We start from the raw sequence: 20243 nt of genomic DNA, 5'->3' as shown, positions 1-20243 counted from the left end.
TAAATTTAACCAAGAATGTAAGCGACTTGTACTTGGAAAACCACAGTACATGGGTGAAAGGCATCAAAGAAGACCTAAATAAATGGAAGGGCATTCCATGTTCATGAATTGAAAGATTAAGTATTGTGAAGGTGTCACTGCACCCAAAGTAATAAACAGATTCAGTGTAATACCAATCAATTTCTTGGCTGAAATGGAAAAGCTACTCAATGTATACACTGAATTATATTAATTATATTCACCATGTTGTGCTACCAGCCATCACCAAAAACTTCCATCAGCACAAACAAAAACTCTATACCAATTACCACCACCTGGCCCCTGGTAACTTGTATTCTAGTTTCTGACTTTAAGAATTTACATATTCTAATTATTTCACAAAAAAGAGATCATATATTTGTCCTTCTCTGTTTGACTTATTTCACTCAACGTAATGTCTTATAGCATTATTGACAATTGCTATAAGATGGAACCAACCCAAATATGCATCAACAGATGAACGGATAAACAAAATGTGGTATATATAGACAATGGAATTTTATTCTGCCATAAAAAGGAATGAAGTTCTGATAGATGCTATAGTATGGATGAACCCGGAAGACATTACGTTGAGTGAAATAAGTCAAACAGAGAAGGACAAATATATGATCTCTTTTTTGTGAAATAATTAGAATATGGAAATTCTTAAAGTCAGAAACTAGAATACAAGTTACCAGGGGCCAGGTGGTGGTAATTGGTATAGAGTTTTTGTTTGTGCTGATGGAAGTTTTTGGTAATGGCTGGTAGCACAACATGGTGAATATAATTAACACTGGTGAATTGGATATTTGAATCTGGATAGAATGAGAAATTTTTGGTTTTGTGTGTGTATGTATATGTATGTATGTATTACCAGACTAAAAAATAAACAACAACATAGAACTATACAACACAAACCATGAACCCTAATGTAAACTATGGACTTTATTTATGTTATAATTATAATAATATTATTTCATCAGTTGTAACAAAGATATGTTAATGCAAAGTGCTAATGATATGGAAAACTGTGTGTTTCATGGGCATGTATGAGAACTGTACTTTCTGTGTTATTTTTCTGTAAACCTATAACTTTTCTAATAAAAAAAAAAATTAAGGAAAAAGCAGGCACCAGCAATGAAATATATTTATGTCAATAGACTAATGCCCATATTGATTCTCTTGCTTATAATTTGTTTATATTCTAATCTAAGAGTCACTGTCTCAAAGAGCTTCTTAGCTATACATAGCAAGCAGTTTAATCATGCTTCTCTGTTTCTGAACAAAATTTAATAAACTCTGCTTTTGTGTTTATTATTTTTCTTAGAAACTTTGAATTAATGGTTTAGTATTTTATTTGTAGAAGGAAAACACTGATCTGTCTTCACTACTTATAGGTTTGAGTGAGGTGAGTTTTGATAAAGATAGTCAAAGCTAAGGTAGAATAACTGAAAGTCCATCTTTAAGCAATTGTTAAATATTTATGGGACAGCCCAAAATAGTGAGAATACTATACAGCCATACAAAGAATAAGATAGACTTATGTACTAACTTGGAGAAAAAGGCAGATCACAGCAGAGTACATATACTGCAGTCCTATTTGTGTAAAGCAATGGCAATAAAAAGAACTCAGAAAAACAAACACATACTCACATATGTGGAAAAATATCTAAAACGATACTCGTGAAACTTAACAGTGATTCTCTTTGAGAAAATGGTTTTATTGGGCCAGAATGAGAAATAGAAAGAACCTTTTACTTACTTTTTATTATGTAGCTTTCTGTACTATTTGAACTTTTCCAGAGAAAATATATTATTTTTATAATGTAAAAGATAATTCTACTGGAGAGTGAATGGTGAATAAATATAAAATAATTCATAATTTAGGCCAGTTAATACTGAGCAAGTAGATACATAGTACCTCATTTTTGAAGCTAAGCCTGAAAAAGCATGTTTTTGTATGTTCAATTAAAGTGATGATGTTTTGTGTTTGTTTATAAATGTTTTAACATGTTTTTATTGCGAAATATATATACAAAAAAGCAGATTTCCAAGTGCATTTTAACATGTAGTTATAGAACAGATTTTAAAGTTTGGTGTGGGTTATAGTTCTGTGATTTTTCGTTTTTTTCTTTTAGCTGCTCCAAGACACTGGAGACCAACAGAAATATGAATATAATGATTCAGCAGTCATACTCATTTGTTAAATTCTATCTTTTTTTTATACTTATAAATTTTTTTAAAACATAGAGGAAGTTAAAAATATTACAAAGATGATGTCTTGGACTTGTGTTCACAGAGGTGACATTTGCAAAACTGGTGGTAAATTGAACAGTATTCACATCACTAAAAGAGAATAACCAGACATTGTGTGTCACCTGAGGTGATCGTATATGAAGTACCTAAGAATTATTCTTGCCAAAGAAATTTCATTTGAAAGAGGAAAATTAATTTCCAATTTACATGGAATACAGAGAATATAGGCACAAGTTAAACAGTGCCACAGGAAGTGGGATAACTGCCATGATTTCTTCAACAAAACAGTGTTATATAAAAAGAAAAAAAGCAAGAGGAGGGAAGAAGACTGTTGGTGTAGAGAGATTTTAAAGGCACAACTAAATATATTGATCCTGATTCCAATAAACCAACTTTAAAAGGATGCTTTTTGAGGTGATGAGGAAGTTTGAATGTAGACCAAGAGTGTTATATGACACTTGAGCATTTACTGTTATTTTGTTAGATGTGATAATAACACTAGGGCTTTGAAAGAAATTGTCCATAATTTTTAGAGTCATCTATAGAAGTAGGGAGAGATAAAATATCATGGTGTCCTAGATTGCTTCAGAATACTTTAGCAAGAAAAATTAAAAAAAAAGAAACCAGTGTAACAAAATCTGAATAGTTATTATTGTATCTAGATGATAAGTACATGTGTATTCTATATTTCTTTAAATTTCTTCTTTATAAAGCAAAGAGTTCATATTTAAGTGGGTAAAAGATCATGAAGACTTGTCTTATAAAACCATTTTTTAATTATAACTATTGAGCAAGAGTCTGTAGGAGGGATTTGAATAGTGTGTTATATTATTGAATTTGATAGAACTGAGAAAGACTATGCTTGAGTCTTTTGAAGAAATGAATTGTAAGATGAAAAATATAATATGTTTTATTATCCCTTGAGCCAACTCTTCTTAATTAGATTCTCTCTAAATATGCTTAAGTAGTAAGTCTTTCTTCCTTCATTCAGAATGCATCTATCTGAATGTACAACACACTCTCAATTTTCCAACTGAGGAGTACTCCAAAAATCAAGAAGCTAATTCACTGTTAAGTCTGTCTAGAATAAGATAATCAACCATCTCAGTGTGCCTGGAATGACGAGGTTTCCTGGAGTCAGGAACATCCTGAACAAACAAGGACAACTTTGCTATGCTACTCTAGAAAGTCCCAGAAGATTTGACCTAAGTCAAACTAGACTTTCATCTTAGGAAAGACACAGAACACATTATACATCACAGAATTAGATAGCTTTCTACTGATTTACATCATGCTTTAACAGTTGTGGTTTTATTTTTTCCTAGGGTCTCAACATCACACATGTCTGTGTTAAAATTTGGGCATAAATCTTTCACACAAAGTCTAGAGTCAAATTCATCATGATGGATTATCTATGCCCTTTCTTCCCCTTTTGTAATGTTATAAATTAAAAGCTGACAACTTTCGTTCATTCATTATTTTTTTAATTAGTCTATAGAAGGTACTATGTTGTGCCATAGAAACACAAAATTAAGATGTGTTTTCTGTTTTCAATGAGTTCACAGTGGATTAGGGGAAATAGATACGTGAATAAATAACATTTTGTGTCAAGTTTATGCTAAGATATTTTGGCAGTTTTAGAACCAGTCTTTGGCAATCTTTTTATTTTTATTTAAAAAAATACTGTCCAAAGACAGTAAGTGGGATGGAGCTTACTGGAGTACCAAGGAAGGCCCAAAACTCTTTACTTTATAAAAGTATAATAATAAGAATAGTCTTACACAATTTAGAATTAATGTTTATAAGATTTCATGCTTCTTAGATGAAAAGTCTTATAGAGGCTAGGGTATTCTGTTCTGTAGTGGTAGTTGTTAACTTGAAAGACATCCCTAGCACTTTGGGATCAAGGAGCCCTTTCCCCTGTACTCAGTAGTCATTTACAAGATACCGTTCTGAGTTTTGTGTTAAAATATTAATGCTAAAGTTCTCTTAGGATTGAATATGTAATAATACATCTAAGCACATTGAAGCTTAGTTGTCATGATTTCTTTGCTGAGTGGAAGAAAGAGATTTAACAATTAAATTTTGATGTTCTAGACACAAAATGATGTCTTCCAATACTGATAACTACATTGTGTATCCATAGGAATTTTTTATTTGGATATTAATCCTTAGGAATATTATGTCTTCCATTGTTGTTAAGAAGTCATGTGTAAAACTAAAGTTGGGAAATATTTCATTACTAGTAGGCCTTTTCCTTTCTTTTTACTTTTTTTACTTTCTGCTTCTTTGGAAGATACTGTTAACAGTTATGGCATTTAAACTATGTTGAGAGTTGCTTCCTGTAAAATCCATATGGTGATGTCAGGTAGGCAATTGGATTATGAGATTTTAGCAAAGGGGTCTGGCCTAGAAATATAATCAAGGAGTTGTCAGTTTATGATGGTATTTGAAGCCACAGGACTGTATGTCATCACTAAAGAAATGAATATAGAGAATGAAGAAAAGAGTTCCAAAGAGAATTCTGGAGCACTCCAATATCAAAAAGATACAACCAAGAAAGAAGAATGAGAAGGGGTAGCCAGCATCATAGGAGGAAAATCAGGAGTGTAATGTCCTAAACATCAAAAGGGCAAAAACATTTCAAGGAGAAAGTGATTAATTACGTTAACTAATGCCAGTAGGTCAGGTAAGATGAGTACTATTAAGCAGCCACTAAAAATAACATCTAAATGTGAAGAATACTTTAAAAAGGTGATGATATGTAATAACTACCATTTATTGATCATTTTCCATATGACAAATACTGTATCAGGTACTTTATGTGACACTCTCTTTAATTCATAGACCAACCTGCTCGGTAGGAATTATAATTACCATTTTAAAGCTATTGGAAGCCAAGGCTCAGAGACATTAAGAAAGTATCCCAAAGCCACATACCTAGTAAATTTTCCAAAGTTAGAAGACAAACCCAAAATTAAAAGCTTTACCCATTTCATTATACTGTGCTGTCTGAACTTATGTAAAAATTCTTCAGAAGCTGTATCCACAGATTTATAACAGGGTTGTCAATTGTCACTATTTTAGCTATACCATTTATGTATGTAAGCATGTATATGTATGTGTGTGTATATATATGTATATATGAATGAATGTATAGAATAAGTTATGAATATATTAATGTATAGGATAAGTTAAAGCTAACTTAAATGCTTTATACTGGACTGTAAATCTATATCATAAAAGTAAAGATAATGTATTAGGATTCTCTAGGGAACCAATTGATAGGAGATTATATATATGTATATATTATGTAAATTTTGGGTTTTTTTTCCTAGGAATTGACTCACGTGACTATGAGGATGGGCAAGCCCAAATTCTGTAGGGCAGGCCACAGCTGGGAACTCTGATGAAGGTTTACATTGAATTACCTAGGAGAGGCTGGCTGGCTGAAGGCGAGATGGAAATTTTCCATTCTGACTACTGAAATCATTAGTTCTCCTTTTAAGACCTTTATCTGATAGGGTTAACACCTCTCATTGTTGAAGCTAGTCTCCTCAGTTGTTTGTAGATGTGATCATTTTACTGATAGATGCCATAGATGCAATCAGCTTACTGATGACTGATGTCAACAAAATATCCTCATCGTCACAGTTACAATCAAGCCAGTGCTTGTTTGACCAAACAACTGGACATCCTAACTTTGGCCAAGTTGGCACATGAACTTAACCTTACCAAAGGGTAAAAGTCGAGCAGGTATTGAGGGTGTTCCTTCCTCAGATTTGGGATTATTTGGGTATGCCAAAAAGGATATAAGAGAATTTGTGAAAAACATGATCAATTACAGAGTGAAAATCAGATTCTTTTATATACATGTATATAGAATCCTGTAAGGTTTTATTTTTCTGTCACAGATAGATGTATTTAAGTTAATTTTATCATTTGGCCTGAATCCAAACAGTTTCTTGGCTCTAGAGGAAAACTTTGAGTTATAGGATTTCTTTAAATGAGGATTATTTTTCCTATAAATATTTTATAATATGAAAATATTTAATATGGCATTTCTCTTACAATAGAATTTTGGATTATAGTAAAGATAGAGTTTTTTTAATTCACTATTGTTCCATCCTTTATCAATCTACATATTTTTAAAAATGTTCCCAATAAAAACATCTGTTTTTAGAATAAATCTGAGGTATACAAACTGGTCGCTGGCTCATGTATTATGTTTTCTTAAATGTTTATTTCTTGTGTTTGCTAGTTTACAGCCATCATAAAATTTTCAAGTATTTTACAAAGAGGTCTGTTTTATTTATTTAAAACTGAAAATACACTGTTAATTTTCCTAGCAATTAGAAAATTACTTTTTATCATTGCTTTGCCATTTGACAATTGAGATATAAATTTAGCACTATCTAGTAGTCGTTCATTAAGCTTAGTCCTAGGCTACATGGTTTTAATTGCTTTGCTTCAGAAGACAGCATTTGGTATATAATGTTTTGTTACAAATTATTTTTTTCTAGAGGAAAAGCTTCTGGGCTCCCAATAACGTAAGCTTATTCAAATTATCCTTAGTCCTCAAGTTATACTTTTTTTCTTTGCATTCTATCATTTCCTCAAATTTATTGCATTTTACTGATTTTATGTGCCTTCTGGTAACAGTAGTTTGCATAATTAGCATCCATATCAGAATGATTACTTGGAAAGTTTCATGCAGCTTGTTCTATACTAGCTCTGTTAATTCATTCACTCAAATAGCTCAGCTACCCCTACTTAGAGGGCTGCTACCGCTTTGCTGACACTATCATTATCTCTCTCCTAGAGTAGTTTTGCAGTCTTCTATTCAGGTCTTCTGCCATCAGATTTGTCCCCCTCTCCAATTAATTCTCCATATAGCCTCAGAGTGGCCTTTCCATACGCCAGTCTACTTCATTTTCTGCTTAAAGTCCTGTCCTTCATTTGTTTCTCACTGTTCGTAGGCTCTCCCCCAACCTTATGTACTAACTACACTTGGTAACTGAAATTTTTATTTTTTTTTTCAAGTTCCTTAAATATATCATAATCTTTAGGGTCTTAATATATTCTTCTTACATTTCCATGACATAAACTCCCCCATCCTTCTGCATCAGTGATTTCTGTTTTCCTTAAATTTCAGTTTAAAAAGTAATTCCTTTGAGGATCTTCCCTGACCCCACATACTTTTAGCCCCTAGAGTATTTCATCCCTAAGACTGTCAGGAATACTAAACTTCCCTTATTGCAGTATTTGTCACACATTATTGTATCTTTCTGTTTTTCTTTTAGTTACTTGGCTTCTCAAAAGCTGGATTTTCTTTCCTTACCTTTTGTCCTTCTGAATGAAGAATTTGTTTACTATTTACATTTCATGTAGGGATTCTACATTTTTGAGGAATGAAGAGATTCATAAGGGCAAAATATTAAGTCTTTCTTGTTTACTAAGCTATCCCTGGCCCTTAACATGGTACCAGATACATAGTAGATGCTAAAAATTTTAAATGAATGCTAGTGAGGACCAGATTTGGTCTAACTGCTTCTGAATTCTAGTCCCATATTTGCAATTCTTTCCCAGCATAACCATTGTGCTATCATATGGGTACTTCAAATTAAATTAACCCAACCCCCAAATTATCTTTCCCTCTGGGCTTTTTCTTTTTTTCTTTCAATCATTAAAAAAAAAATCTGTCATTGATATTTCCGTGCTGGAAACTGCCATCTTCCTCACTATCTATATTAGTCAGGTTATATCAATTCTGTTTCCTAGTAGTTTTTGAAACTCATTCCTCAACTTCATTTTTTCACAGTCACTCTATTTCAGGCTTCCTATCACTTTCTACCTTGTCAGTTACAGAGCCTTCCAACTTATTTGAGTTATATAAATTTCAAATGATTAGAAACTAAGTATGTTACCCTTTTCAAGTATTTATAAACAGTTTTATAAAAAGTGATTTTAACAAATCCAGAAACTATAATAGGTTTTCTTATATTTGCCCTTTTGATGAGTGGATTTGTTGCTGTGTATGTGTGTGTGTGTGTGTGTGTGTGTGTGTGTGTGTGTGTGTGTGTGTGTGTACATGTGTATGCATTCATTTAGAGATATTCATTTTGAGGATTAAGAAATAACTATTATTCATTCAACTCTGTATGTAAAATTTTGTAAAAGATACTATGAGAAAGGAGACCCTTTCTGTGCATAAAAAATAAAGGTTTACCTTTTCCATATAGCATTAAATGTCAGCTATGTCCATGTACTGAGTTGAATAGTGTTTCCCCAAAATTCATGTTTAACTGGCACTTGAAAATAAAGATAGAGACAGAGATTGCAATGATGCTGCTACAAGCCAAAGAATGCCAGCAACCACTGGAAATTGGAACGGGCAAAGAAGGATTCTTCCGAGAGCCTTCAGAGGGAGCATGGCCCTGCCAGTACCTTGATTTTGGACTTCTAGCCTCTAGAACTGTGAGAGAATAAACTTCTGCAGTTTTAAGCCACCTTGTTTGTGGTAATTTATTATGGCAGCCGAAAGAAACTAATAGAGTCCTTTAAAAATTTACTGACTTTGTTGACCAGTCGTCCACAGTATTTTGTCTCTAGAGGAAGTCTCCCAACTTCATTGTAAAGTCCAATTCAGAGTCCCGATAGTGGACCAAGATGGAATAACAGGAACTGTATTTACTTTCATTTCTAAAACAATAAAAAAAATTTGAGTGAAAATATGTGAAACAATGCTTTACAGACTTTGGACATCAGGCAGTACATGGCAATGAACCCTGAAGGTAAGAAACATTTATAAGGCAAGCTATGCTATTGCTCTATCTTACTACTTAGAAGTTCCAGGCCATAGCGCAAAGTGGATAAACCCAGGAAGAGTCTGACCAGTCTCCCTGAGTTGAGGAGATGGAGTTGGGAGTTCAAGGAGACCAAGGTAGCTAGAGTTAGCAGGGCAGGGTACCAGGGAAGGGAAAGCTGCGCGAAGTTAACTCTAAGATCTGCAAAGGGTTCCCTTCTAGTTTTCAGCTGGGTATGGATCACAGTTTATGAGGAAACTACCTAAGGCTGGGAAAAGAACTACCTGAATGGATTAGAGATAACAATCCTAGGAAATCACTCAAGATCTAGAGTAGTTTCTGTTCCAACTAGCCAGTATGAAAAAAACCTCATAATTTACTGAAGATTATAAAGTGCTAAAAAAATACCTTGGGTGTATCACAAACAAAGCTCAAGAATATACAAAGGAGTACAAAAATATCTAGCATGGGCAGGCTGTAGTGGCTCACTGGCAGAGTTCTCACCTGCCATCCGAGACCTGGGTTCAATTCCCTGTACCTGCCCAAGTAAAAACAAACAAACAAAAAATAAACAAGGTGAAAATCACAATGCCGTGCATTCAGTTAAAAAGAAAGTACCAGCATGCAAAAAAAGTAGGAAAATAAAGCCTATAACGCAGAGAAAAAATAATAATAATAAAAACACCAGAAACAGTGTTGGAAAGCGTCAAGTTTCATCCTCAAATACAAAAAAAAAGCTAAACAGGCTGAAAGTTGACAACAGTTCTTAGATCAGAGAATTGAGGTCACAGGGTAAACTGCTACCCTAAATATTTTACAGGCAGGCAAATACAGATAATAGCAATTTATTGGGAACAGAAACCTTTGTTGGAAACAGAACTGGAGGGGTACTTTAAAGTGACTAATTGCTGAAGACTGAGCATAGACTGACTTGAAGGCTTAACCCTATGGGGACCCCCCTGAAACTTCCGTAAGTTTTATCTCCGTGAGAACTACCAGGTTCTCACTGTAAAGATTACAGAACAGTTTTCATCTTGCAAAGCACACGGAACATTTTATTCTCTTTACAAAAGCTGTCAAGGGGAATGATTTTGCCAGAGCCTAGACATGGAATGAGGTACCTTCTATAGCCCTCCCTAGCCTTCCTGTCTCGCCTGAGGAGAAAACCCAGATATAGTATAGATGATAGTAGACAATTGTGATTATATTCCAACTGCTTAAGAAGGTAGAAGATATATTGACCATGTTAAGAGAGGCATGGAACATATTGAGAAGACCCAGATTGAAATTCTAGAGATTAAAACATTAAAGTCTAAGATGAAAAATACCATCACTGGAATTAACAAAAGATTTCACATTATGAAACACTGAACTTGATGACATAGCAATAAAAAGTTTCAAAATAAAAAATAAAAGAAAAATGGAGGAAAAAAGAATAGGGCATTAATGAGCTATAGACTCATTAATTTCATATATGTGTAATTGGAGTCCCTGAAGCTGAGTGAAGAGAGAGGAAATATTTGAAAAAATAATAGTTGAAAATTTTCCAAATGTCGTGAACACTGTAAACCTGCAGATAAAAGAAATTGAGCAAACCCCAAGTACAGGAAAAATAAAAGAAGAAAATCTTTGCCAAGGTACATCTTGATCAGATTGCTTAAAACCAGAGCTAAAGAAGAAATCTTTAAAGTATCCAGAGGAATACTTTTCCTCTGACATGTACAAAGGAAAAAGATAAGGATGACAACAGATTTCTGGCCTGAAACAATGCCTGAGAGTAAGCAGTACAGAAACATATTTAAAGTTTTAAAGGAAGGAAAAAAGTCAACATAGATTTTATTATCCTGTATTATCTATCTAAAATGAAGAAATAAAAGTCTTGAAAGTGTTTGATATTCCCTGGAGATATCATTTGCAATAACATTTGACTTGTGTCTGAAAACAGGAACTTTTTTGATCAGCATGTTGTTTTGATGATACACAAGTTTTAATCTTTGATTTTTACAACATTTTTAATTACTTCAAATATGGGAGAAAGCTTTATTTTCATGAGTTTTTAAAATAGCTTGTGTGGGTGATTGTATTCCCATTTTACAGATGAAGAAACTGAAATGAATAGTTATATGACTTTCACACAATTTCATAACATCCGGGAATGTAATCAGATCTGACTTTTTCCTATTTGGGATTCTCTTCTAATCTACAGGTCCTCCTCAATAATAGCTGTGTGTTGCTCAAAAATATTTCCAAAACTTAAAAAATTTATGGATTGTCTTGCAAGCAGTAGTAGATGATATAGTGTGTAGTAATTCTTTTGTATCTTGACATTTGGAATATGTGAAGAAAACAAATTTAAAAATCTTATTAAACACTAAGGCCCAAATAGTAGACATGAAAAATGAAAGAGAATAAAGAATATTAAAACCTGTGTGAAAAGCTGTTGCTGTATTTAAACTTTAAATGAGCAAAAGTGGGAAAATGCTGTGGTTGCAGAGATTTTGATTAAATGATGTTATTTCTGATTCTTTAAAAAGGTAAGAATTTTGATTATTTTAATTGCATATTAAATTTGAGCAGAGAACTTTGTAATAACGTGGTTCAAATTAAAATGTGACAAATTAGCTGTGAAGTAACTGTATTTTCTTCTATTTGTACTGTATATTTGATACATAAAATAGAAGAATTAAATAATATGGACATATTTCTCTGCATCCAATGTAGCAAATTAGTTTTAATGCTTGCTAGAAGTCTACAGAATGAATATAGCTCACTTTCCCTTTTTAATTTTTTTAACACTAAAATTTCCTCAATACTTATTAAGGATGTTTTTCAACCTTTCTTTTTAAAGAGAAATTTTCAGAGATCTTTAAGTACAGCTCTTGGGGATTTATAAGTCAGAACCTGAGTGACAGACAGAATTTGAGTAGGATAAGGAAGAATTGACCTAGTAGTGAGAAATATGACTCCAGACATGTAAAGATGGTTCATATTGGGAAGAAATCAGAGCTAATATAAATTAGGTGAGATAGAGCTTGATCGCTGGAGGCCTTGGAATAGTAGCAGAGGAAATAGATGGATGGCACTAAAGTTAGAATTTACTCCCGAGGTCAGTATATTATTTCTCTTTTGTTTGTTTTTTGTTTTTCTTTATTAATTTCCCTTTAATCTAAAATTAATCTTTATTAATTTTTTGGCTATTGGAAATAATATAAACACTGGCATACAAACATTTGTTCAAGTCCCTGCTTTTAAATCTTTTGGGTATATACCTAGAAGTGGAATTGCTGGGTCATGTGATAATTCTTTACTTAGCTTTCTAAAGAACTGTCAAGCTGTCTTCCACTGTGTTGAGTTTACATTCCCACCAACAATGAATGAGTGTCTCTATTTCTCCACATCCTCTCCAGCACTTATAATTAATTATCCATTTTTTAAATAGTAGCCATGCTAGCAGGGATAAAATGGAATCTCATTTTGGTTTTGATTTGAATTTTCCTGATAGCTGATAAGGTTGGTCAAGCACATGGTCTTTTCATGTGCTTTCTGGCCATCTGTGTATCTTCTAAGAAATGTCTATTCAGGTCTTTTGCCCATTTTTTAAAATTGGGTTGTTTGTCTTTTTATTGTGAAATAGTAAGATTTCTTTATATATTCTGAATATTAAACTCTTGCTGGATATGTGGTTTCCAAATATTTTCTCCCATTGAGTAGGTTGTTGTTTTAGTCAGTTTCCACTGCTGCCTGCCATAACACTGATGGGAATGGCTTGGTAGTCACTGCAGGCATGTGAAACTCACCAATATTTTTTGGAATTTTCCAGCCTTTTTCTCCTACTCCTCTCTGGATGCCACACAATGGACTCTGGGGTTTCAGAGTAGTTGATTCAAATGCTTCCTGCCAGTTCAGTAGTTATTTCAGTGGAGGAACTGGTTCCTGGAGTCTCCTACACCACCATCATACCACAGTCCTTTGTTTAATTTTTCTCTTATGTAATTATGAAGTGTGAATTTTCAGTGTTTCGTTCCATTATTGTTTCTGTATTTTAACATTCATTGTGTTTAAATCTAAATAAATATGGATTAAGTAGCAAAGTAAGAATTATGTACCTAAAGAGGGGATATGTTTATCTTTCTTTCTTCTAGTCTACTCCTTTACACCTGGCAGCAGGCTACAACAGAGTTCGAATAGTTCAACTTCTGCTTCAGCATGGCGCTGATGTTCATGCAAAAGACAAAGGGTAATTCTATCAATTTATTTCCTTTTAGCAATTTCATTCATGGATTGTTATTTTTGTTTTATTTTGTTTTCACCATCTGATACTCTAAAGTATTTAAGCCCTAGGCAAAGAAAATCATACATCTCATTTATTTATAGCTTATGGTACTTTAAGAATATTCACAACTTTGATTTCAGATATTATTTTCATGTTTCTACTTATTAAGGATGCTTCTCATAATTTTCTAAATAAGTTAATTTTATTGCAGTTCTGTTATTTGAAGTTAAAATTTCTCTTTGTTGGAATCATTATTTTAACTCTTAAGTTTCATTTCAGAAAAACAGATTTTAAAATTCTGATAATCTACTAGCATAACTATCATGTTTATCGGGTAAAAAGGATCAGCTCTTATTAATAAATCAAAATTATAACATGAAATCTAATTTTCTTTTTTCTGATGAAATCTTGGACATCTAAATTGAGAAAACCTTAAAAGAAAAAAGGCTGATATGGTGAATTGGGGAGGGGGTTTGGAAGGAGAACCAAGAAACAGTTATCTTGTTTATTTTAGGAGTGGGTGAATTTTGGGAAACTTTGTATCTAGTCTACAGGGATATATGAATTGGGTTTGCTATCCTATATGAAGGATTAATTTATCTTATGATTCCATATTATGATACTTAAAGCTAATTGAACCCACTACCCAAATAAAGTAGGTTCATATTGCACTCTGATGATTAGAAACATAGAGAAGAGATGTCCTGGAAGAGAGTTTCTTCCACTTTATCCCTCTCTTTGTTGGGATACATAGAAATAAGGTATCTGACAGCTGTCAGAAGGGGAATCCTTCCGTTTCAAATCTGCTCTGTTAGGTGCTTTGTTTCTCTCTTTCCTGTGCCAGATTTTTATCACCTATGTTAGTGATATCCTAATAGTAGAGGGGCGTAAATATCTGATACTTTTGTATAACTCTGTTCCTTGTACGTGTCTGAAAACATTTGGGTGTACAATAGGTGAGAAGAATACCATGGGGAAGGGGGTGTGGGAACGTCTCTGACTATTTAGAATGGTACTTTGATATACAAGTTACAACTTTGGACATTTGATTCTTATGTTGGAAATGTCCATGAAAGTGAATCAAAATGGTAATATTATTTCACCTCACAACCAATTAACATTTATTCTCTGTAAATACTTGATATATAAAGCATGTTCTTTTTAGCACATCTTCCTTTTACTTTAATGTTCTTCTGATTAATTAAATTAAAAATAATATTTTTATTGTCATTCAGGATTATGTACATAAAACACAAGATTAAGTATTAAAGGTTGCTCTTAAACTATGCTTTGAATCTTATCAAGCACTTAAAAATATTTTAATATATTAGTGTATTAGGATTAGTTCAGATAAATGACTATAAATTGTTTGAAATATAAGTATTTTAATTTGTCTTTTTTTAATTTAGTGGACTTGTGCCTCTTCATAATGCATGTTCATATGGACATTATGAGGTGACAGAACTGCTACTAAAGGTATGGAAAATTAAGAATATTGATACCATTTATTATTTTTAACAGTTTTTCATGTTTTAGGGTCAATATTTTTAAGAGAATAAAATGTTTCTTAAAAGTATTACATTGCCTCAAAAATTTAATTATTAAATTCAACTTATTTAAGCTCTTTGCAAGGCTGAAATTATAGAAAATAAAGCATTTATTGATATTTCAAATGATTATAACTGAAATTTACAATGAAATAAATATTTTTTGTTTTATTTAATCTGGTGATATGATCATTGACTTAAATCTCTTTTCTTAATTCAGCATGGAGCTTGTGTAAATGCTATGGATCTCTGGCAGTTTACTCCACTACATGAGGCTGCTTCCAAGAATCGTGTAGAAGTCTGTTCTTTGTTACTTAGCCATGGCGCCGATCCCACATTAGTTAATTGTCATGGTAAAAGTGCTGTAGATATGGCTCCAACTCCTGAACTCCGAGAGAGATTAACTTGTATGTATTTATTCCTAAAATCAATATTGATTGTTGTAAATTGCAGTGTCTCATTTCTGTTTGGTTATTAGGGTTAGTGTTTTATCTAATTTGCATAATATCTTACTATTCTTATAAATGCACTAGTTTATAATTCTTACTTCTAAGCATATGCTTCTCCATGATTCCACAGGTATCTTACCTTGTTATACACTTTGTATATTTTTTATGTTTATTCAAGCCTAATTCTAATTTTTGTGTTGAGTCTCCCTTTTTTTTTTTAAAACGATAAGGATAAGTATCAACAACCATTTATTGAATACCTACTATGTACCAACACTATGGATAAAGCAGAGACAGAAAAAGATCTGCATTAATAGCATTATATGCTTGTGTTATTGGTGATAAGGGATAATATCTAACATTATTGATCAGTGCCTATTTCCCTGCCTAAGCACCTTACCATATTGTTTAATTTAATATTTTTAAAATTAAAATATGATTTGTATCTAGTTCTGCAGTTTTGACAGACACATACAGTCATGTGACCACTAACACAATCAGTGTTATTTATTTTATAAATGGATGAGTTTTGGAAAACCTTTTATCAATTTTCCTTTCTCTAGTCTCCAGGGATAAAAGAATTGGATTTGCTGACCTTATGATAACATTCTTCGTTATCCCACCTTAAGTCCCATCATCTTCAAAAATTCTCACATGGTCCTTTTTAAAAAAAAAATTTATTGTGAAATATAACATATATACCAACAAGCAATAAATTTTTAACTGATCCAAGACACTGGAGACTAATAGAAATATCAATATAATGATACAGTAGTCATATTCATTTGTTAAATCTTATCTTCTCTGTGGTAACTCCTCCTTCTCCTTTGATCCTTCTCCCATTCTTTAGGAATATTTGAGCTATGCCCATTCTAACTTTTTTGTGTTCAAAGGGGTATTGACAGTAGAGAATAGGGGAATGGAATTAGTTATATTCTTGGAGATGCTGGCCCCTCTGGGTTCCAGGACTTATCTGGCCTAGGAACCATCTGGAGGTTATAAGTTTCTGGAAAGTAAACTTAGTACATGAAACTTTTGTAGAAATTAGATAGAGCTCTAGGTGTTTGATTTGGCAAAATGTGGCTATTAGCAATCTAGCTCTGTAATAGACTGTTGACTCTATTTGAACTCTCTTAGCCACTGATACCTTATTTGCTACATTTCTTTTCCCTCTTTTGGTCAGGAAGGCCTTGTCGGTCCCATGATGCCAGGGTCAGGCTCATCCCTGGGAGTCATGCCCCACACTGCCAGGGAAACTCTCACTCCTGGATGTCATGTCCCATGTAGGGGGGGAAGGTAATGATTTTCCTTGCAGAGTTGGGCTAGAGAGAGAGGCCACATCTGAGCAACAAAAGAGGTTTTCTGGAAGTAACTCTGAGGCAAAATTATACTTAGGCTTAGCTTCTCTGCAACAGAAAAGTAAGTTTGATAAGAGTAAGCCTCAAAATCAAGGACTTGGTTTGTTAACTTGGAAGTCCCTAATGTTTGACAGAGTTTCAGGGCTTTCCCTTAAGAGACTTTGCCAATACCTTTTAATTATCTGCCCACCATAACCTGGCATGTATCCCGGCATTACATTAGGCTATACAGATTTACAAGCCTTCATTCCCATTCTGGACTCCATGTTTAAATAAGCTATCCAGGCAGATTTATTTACATTGTGTTACAGAAAATTTAGAATTTTGACAAAATAAACCTTTCTGCCTTTGGTCTCATACAGTGAGTAGAGAGAGCTCTATGATGCAGACTTTGCCCTGTATTCTGATTTACCTTAGTCCCGAGTAGATTGGCTTTGTTCTTATTGCTAACTGAAGCCTGATGTGTTTTTCAATTTCTTTAACAGTTGTATATAGCACTGCTGACTTTCAGAGCTGTAGAACTCCAAATCTGAGTCTTAGATGTCACAGGTACCCAAAGTTACAGGGAAATACCAAATTATACACATATAGCACAGCATCTCAGAATCTAGAAATATTCTTACAACTCTGGATTAAATGTGACTGCTATAGAAGCTAATAACCTAGGCCCCAATTTTCTAATAAGTATTTTCTGAAAGAGACCATACAATATTTATTCTTTTGTTTCTGGCTTGCACAACATAATATCCCCAAGGTTCATTCACTTCATTGCATGCCTCACGACTTCATTCCTTTCTGTAACTGCACAGTATTCCATTGTATGTATGCGCTATAGTTCACCTTTCTCTTTCTCAGTTAGTGTCCCTTTCGGCTACCTCCATCCATTGGGCATCATCTCACATGGTCCTTTATTGTCACCTCCTCTTCACACTCCTTCTAATGGAGGTATTTTGTGTTCACATCTCAATTCCTAAATATTTACTTTTATTTTTGACATGTGATAAAATTGTATCTCTGTTAATCTCTTTTAGGTAGATTTTATGTTGAAAGTTAAGACCATAATATCAATAATGACATATTGCCAAAAAGCATAGGGTAAGATTTTATTATGCAAACTTCGCCCTCATTCTTAATATTCATATTTTAAATCCTTTGAGAAAACTTTTAAACAACATGTATTTGAAAGCGTATTGTAATTATGTAATTTTAGTTTTAAAAACTATCCACTTATTATTGGGTCATAATCAGTCATGCCAATCTCAAACCTATTTATCTTTCTCTCCGACAGTAAGTGTTTTGCTTCTGAGACCCATAAATTATCTTCCTAGTTTGGGATATTTCAGGTTGATTTGTTGTTAAATTATCTAATAAGACAGGCCACTAACACTTTGGCATTTAAAATTCGACTATTGCTTCATTGATTGATTCATTCTTTAAAGAGTCATATATTGAAAACTTTCTACCAAATATTTAGATACCCCAGTATACCAAGAAAATATGTATTGATTCAGTCCTGGCTGCTTTTGGCTTCTTTTAAAGGAAATTTTGATTCTGTAACAATAATTGAGTTTACAATTCAATGTTTTCCTAAAAGAAGAAAAGAGCAGAACTTTGTTATTCCAAATAAAACATTTAGATTGAAACAGGAAAAAGTAAATTCAATTCACATGCACCATTAAGTTTTTCAGTTTATATGAATGCTTGTGTTTTTCTAAATGAATCCTTAGAAATTTATATTGCTCTTAGGAGGTTTTAGTCTCTCTCAGCATGATGGGTTGGTATGTAAAAATTTTATCCTACAAAATAGAAATAAGCATAATTATGGTTTAATTTATTGACAACTATTTAGTATGTTTTATTGGTGCTTTAATTAAATCTTCATACTCAACATATGCAAGAATATCTAGTCATGTTTTTAGTTCTTTTTGTGTTGTGGCCCAATTATAATGGTAGAGGTAATCTTCCCAAATACTGATGAGTATTATTATTATTTAAATAAACTTTTTGCTTTAGAATACTGAAAAGTTGCAAAGATAATAGAGTCCCCATATATACACCCAATTCCCTCTATTATTAACTTACATTAATATTGTATTTGTGACAGTTAATAAACCAGTGTTGTTAAGCGTGTATTAACTAAAGACTAAAGTTAATCCATATTCCTTTGTTTTTCATAGAGTCGTTTGTTTGCTCCAGGAATCCCATTCAGGATACCACATTACATTTAGTTGACATATCAAATACTGAGATACATTTAGTTTTACTTTTGGCCATTTCAGGTTTAAGTTAAGCTAGATTTCAACCCCCATAATTTTTAACTGAGTTGGTATTCTATTTTACATCCAGAATCCTAGGAATTGGATAACTAAATTTAAACACCTGAGAAAGTCATTGTTAAGTGATAATGATGAGGCACAATCAAAATGATGCTAACAGCTTTTATCTGTTTAAAGTGTGGAAATCTAAACTCATTTTGGTACTTGATCCAGTGAATCTACCAGATTATAGGCTAACACAAATCCGTTTGCAAGGAGGCAGATGTTTTTTAAATGAATCCTTTTAGTGGTGCATTTATTCCCTCTCCCATCCATATGACTCTTAAAAGTATGTTATCTTGCATTATATCGTTCATTTTTCTATGGGTATGTCTGTCTTGTCAGTGAAATTTGAATTATTAAAGAGAAAGACCTTTTAATTAATTCTTTGTTTTCCCAGCACCTGCACAGTGCTTTGTACCTAATTAAATATGTGTTTGATGGTATTTGTGTTTGGACCTATGTATTTAACTACCCCAAACCTAATTCAGTGCACTGCACATAGTATGTGCATAGGTAGTTCAATACTAAAAACATATACTTTTGTCTTTTTCTAATGTACATTTTTAAATTTATACCCTGCCCAGCTTTATCTTCCTGTTTTGATACCACCCCCCCCCCCCACTTGAAACCTTTTTGCAAGTTTGGAACATTATTACAAGTTTTTACAATGTAATTTACTTGTCTGCTTTATTCCAATATAGATGTTAAAAATTAACATTAATTTTTGTAGTTTGATAAGGTAAACAGTGCCCTGATTACTTTTCAGCCTTCTTCCTCTCTCCTTTATTTCATTAAATATAATTCTGCCAAGAAATTATCTGAAGAAAAGTAGTTAACAGAGTTCCTTCTGCAACTGCAGTTTTCATTGCCAGTATAAAGCAATGTAATCTGCTTTGTACTAGGTGCTCACATTTATAGAATTCTGTTTAAGAAAATTATGTAGGAAGGAAAAATATTATTTTATCACGCTCATCATTAGAGCATCCTCATTGTACATGAATTTTCTGCTCTTGTCTGTTTTTTATTTGTTATTTTTATGAAGCCAAATATGCAAGATAGATTGGATTCTGCACGTATTAAGAACTGAATATACTGAAAATGTTAGCATTCATTCTTGTTTCTAAATGTGTTTAGAAGGAGAAACTTTTAGGTACCTTATAAATATTAATTTTCCAGAATGAGTTTGAATAATTTACAGTTTTACTGCCTTCTTTTTAA

The 20243-nt window shown here is 32.8% G+C and overlaps 1 protein-coding gene across 2 annotated transcripts in view; it reads left to right on the top strand.

Moving 5' to 3' along the window:
* Window positions 1–20243, top strand: part of TNKS (tankyrase) — a 293729-nt gene that overhangs the window by 190449 nt on the left and 83037 nt on the right. For both annotated transcript variants that reach the window (XM_077144426.1, XM_077144427.1), the window contains exons 6-8: window positions 13223–13317; window positions 14763–14829; window positions 15121–15307. In XM_077144426.1, the coding sequence (XP_077000541.1) occupies window positions 13223–13317; window positions 14763–14829; window positions 15121–15307 (349 nt within the window). The remainder of the gene's footprint in view (window positions 1–13222; window positions 13318–14762; window positions 14830–15120; window positions 15308–20243) is intronic.

This window comes from Tamandua tetradactyla, chromosome 26 (genome assembly GCF_023851605.1).
Source record: "Tamandua tetradactyla isolate mTamTet1 chromosome 26, mTamTet1.pri, whole genome shotgun sequence".
NCBI lineage: Eukaryota > Metazoa > Chordata > Mammalia > Pilosa > Myrmecophagidae > Tamandua > Tamandua tetradactyla.
This window is presented reverse-complemented; position numbering and strand designations above follow the sequence as displayed.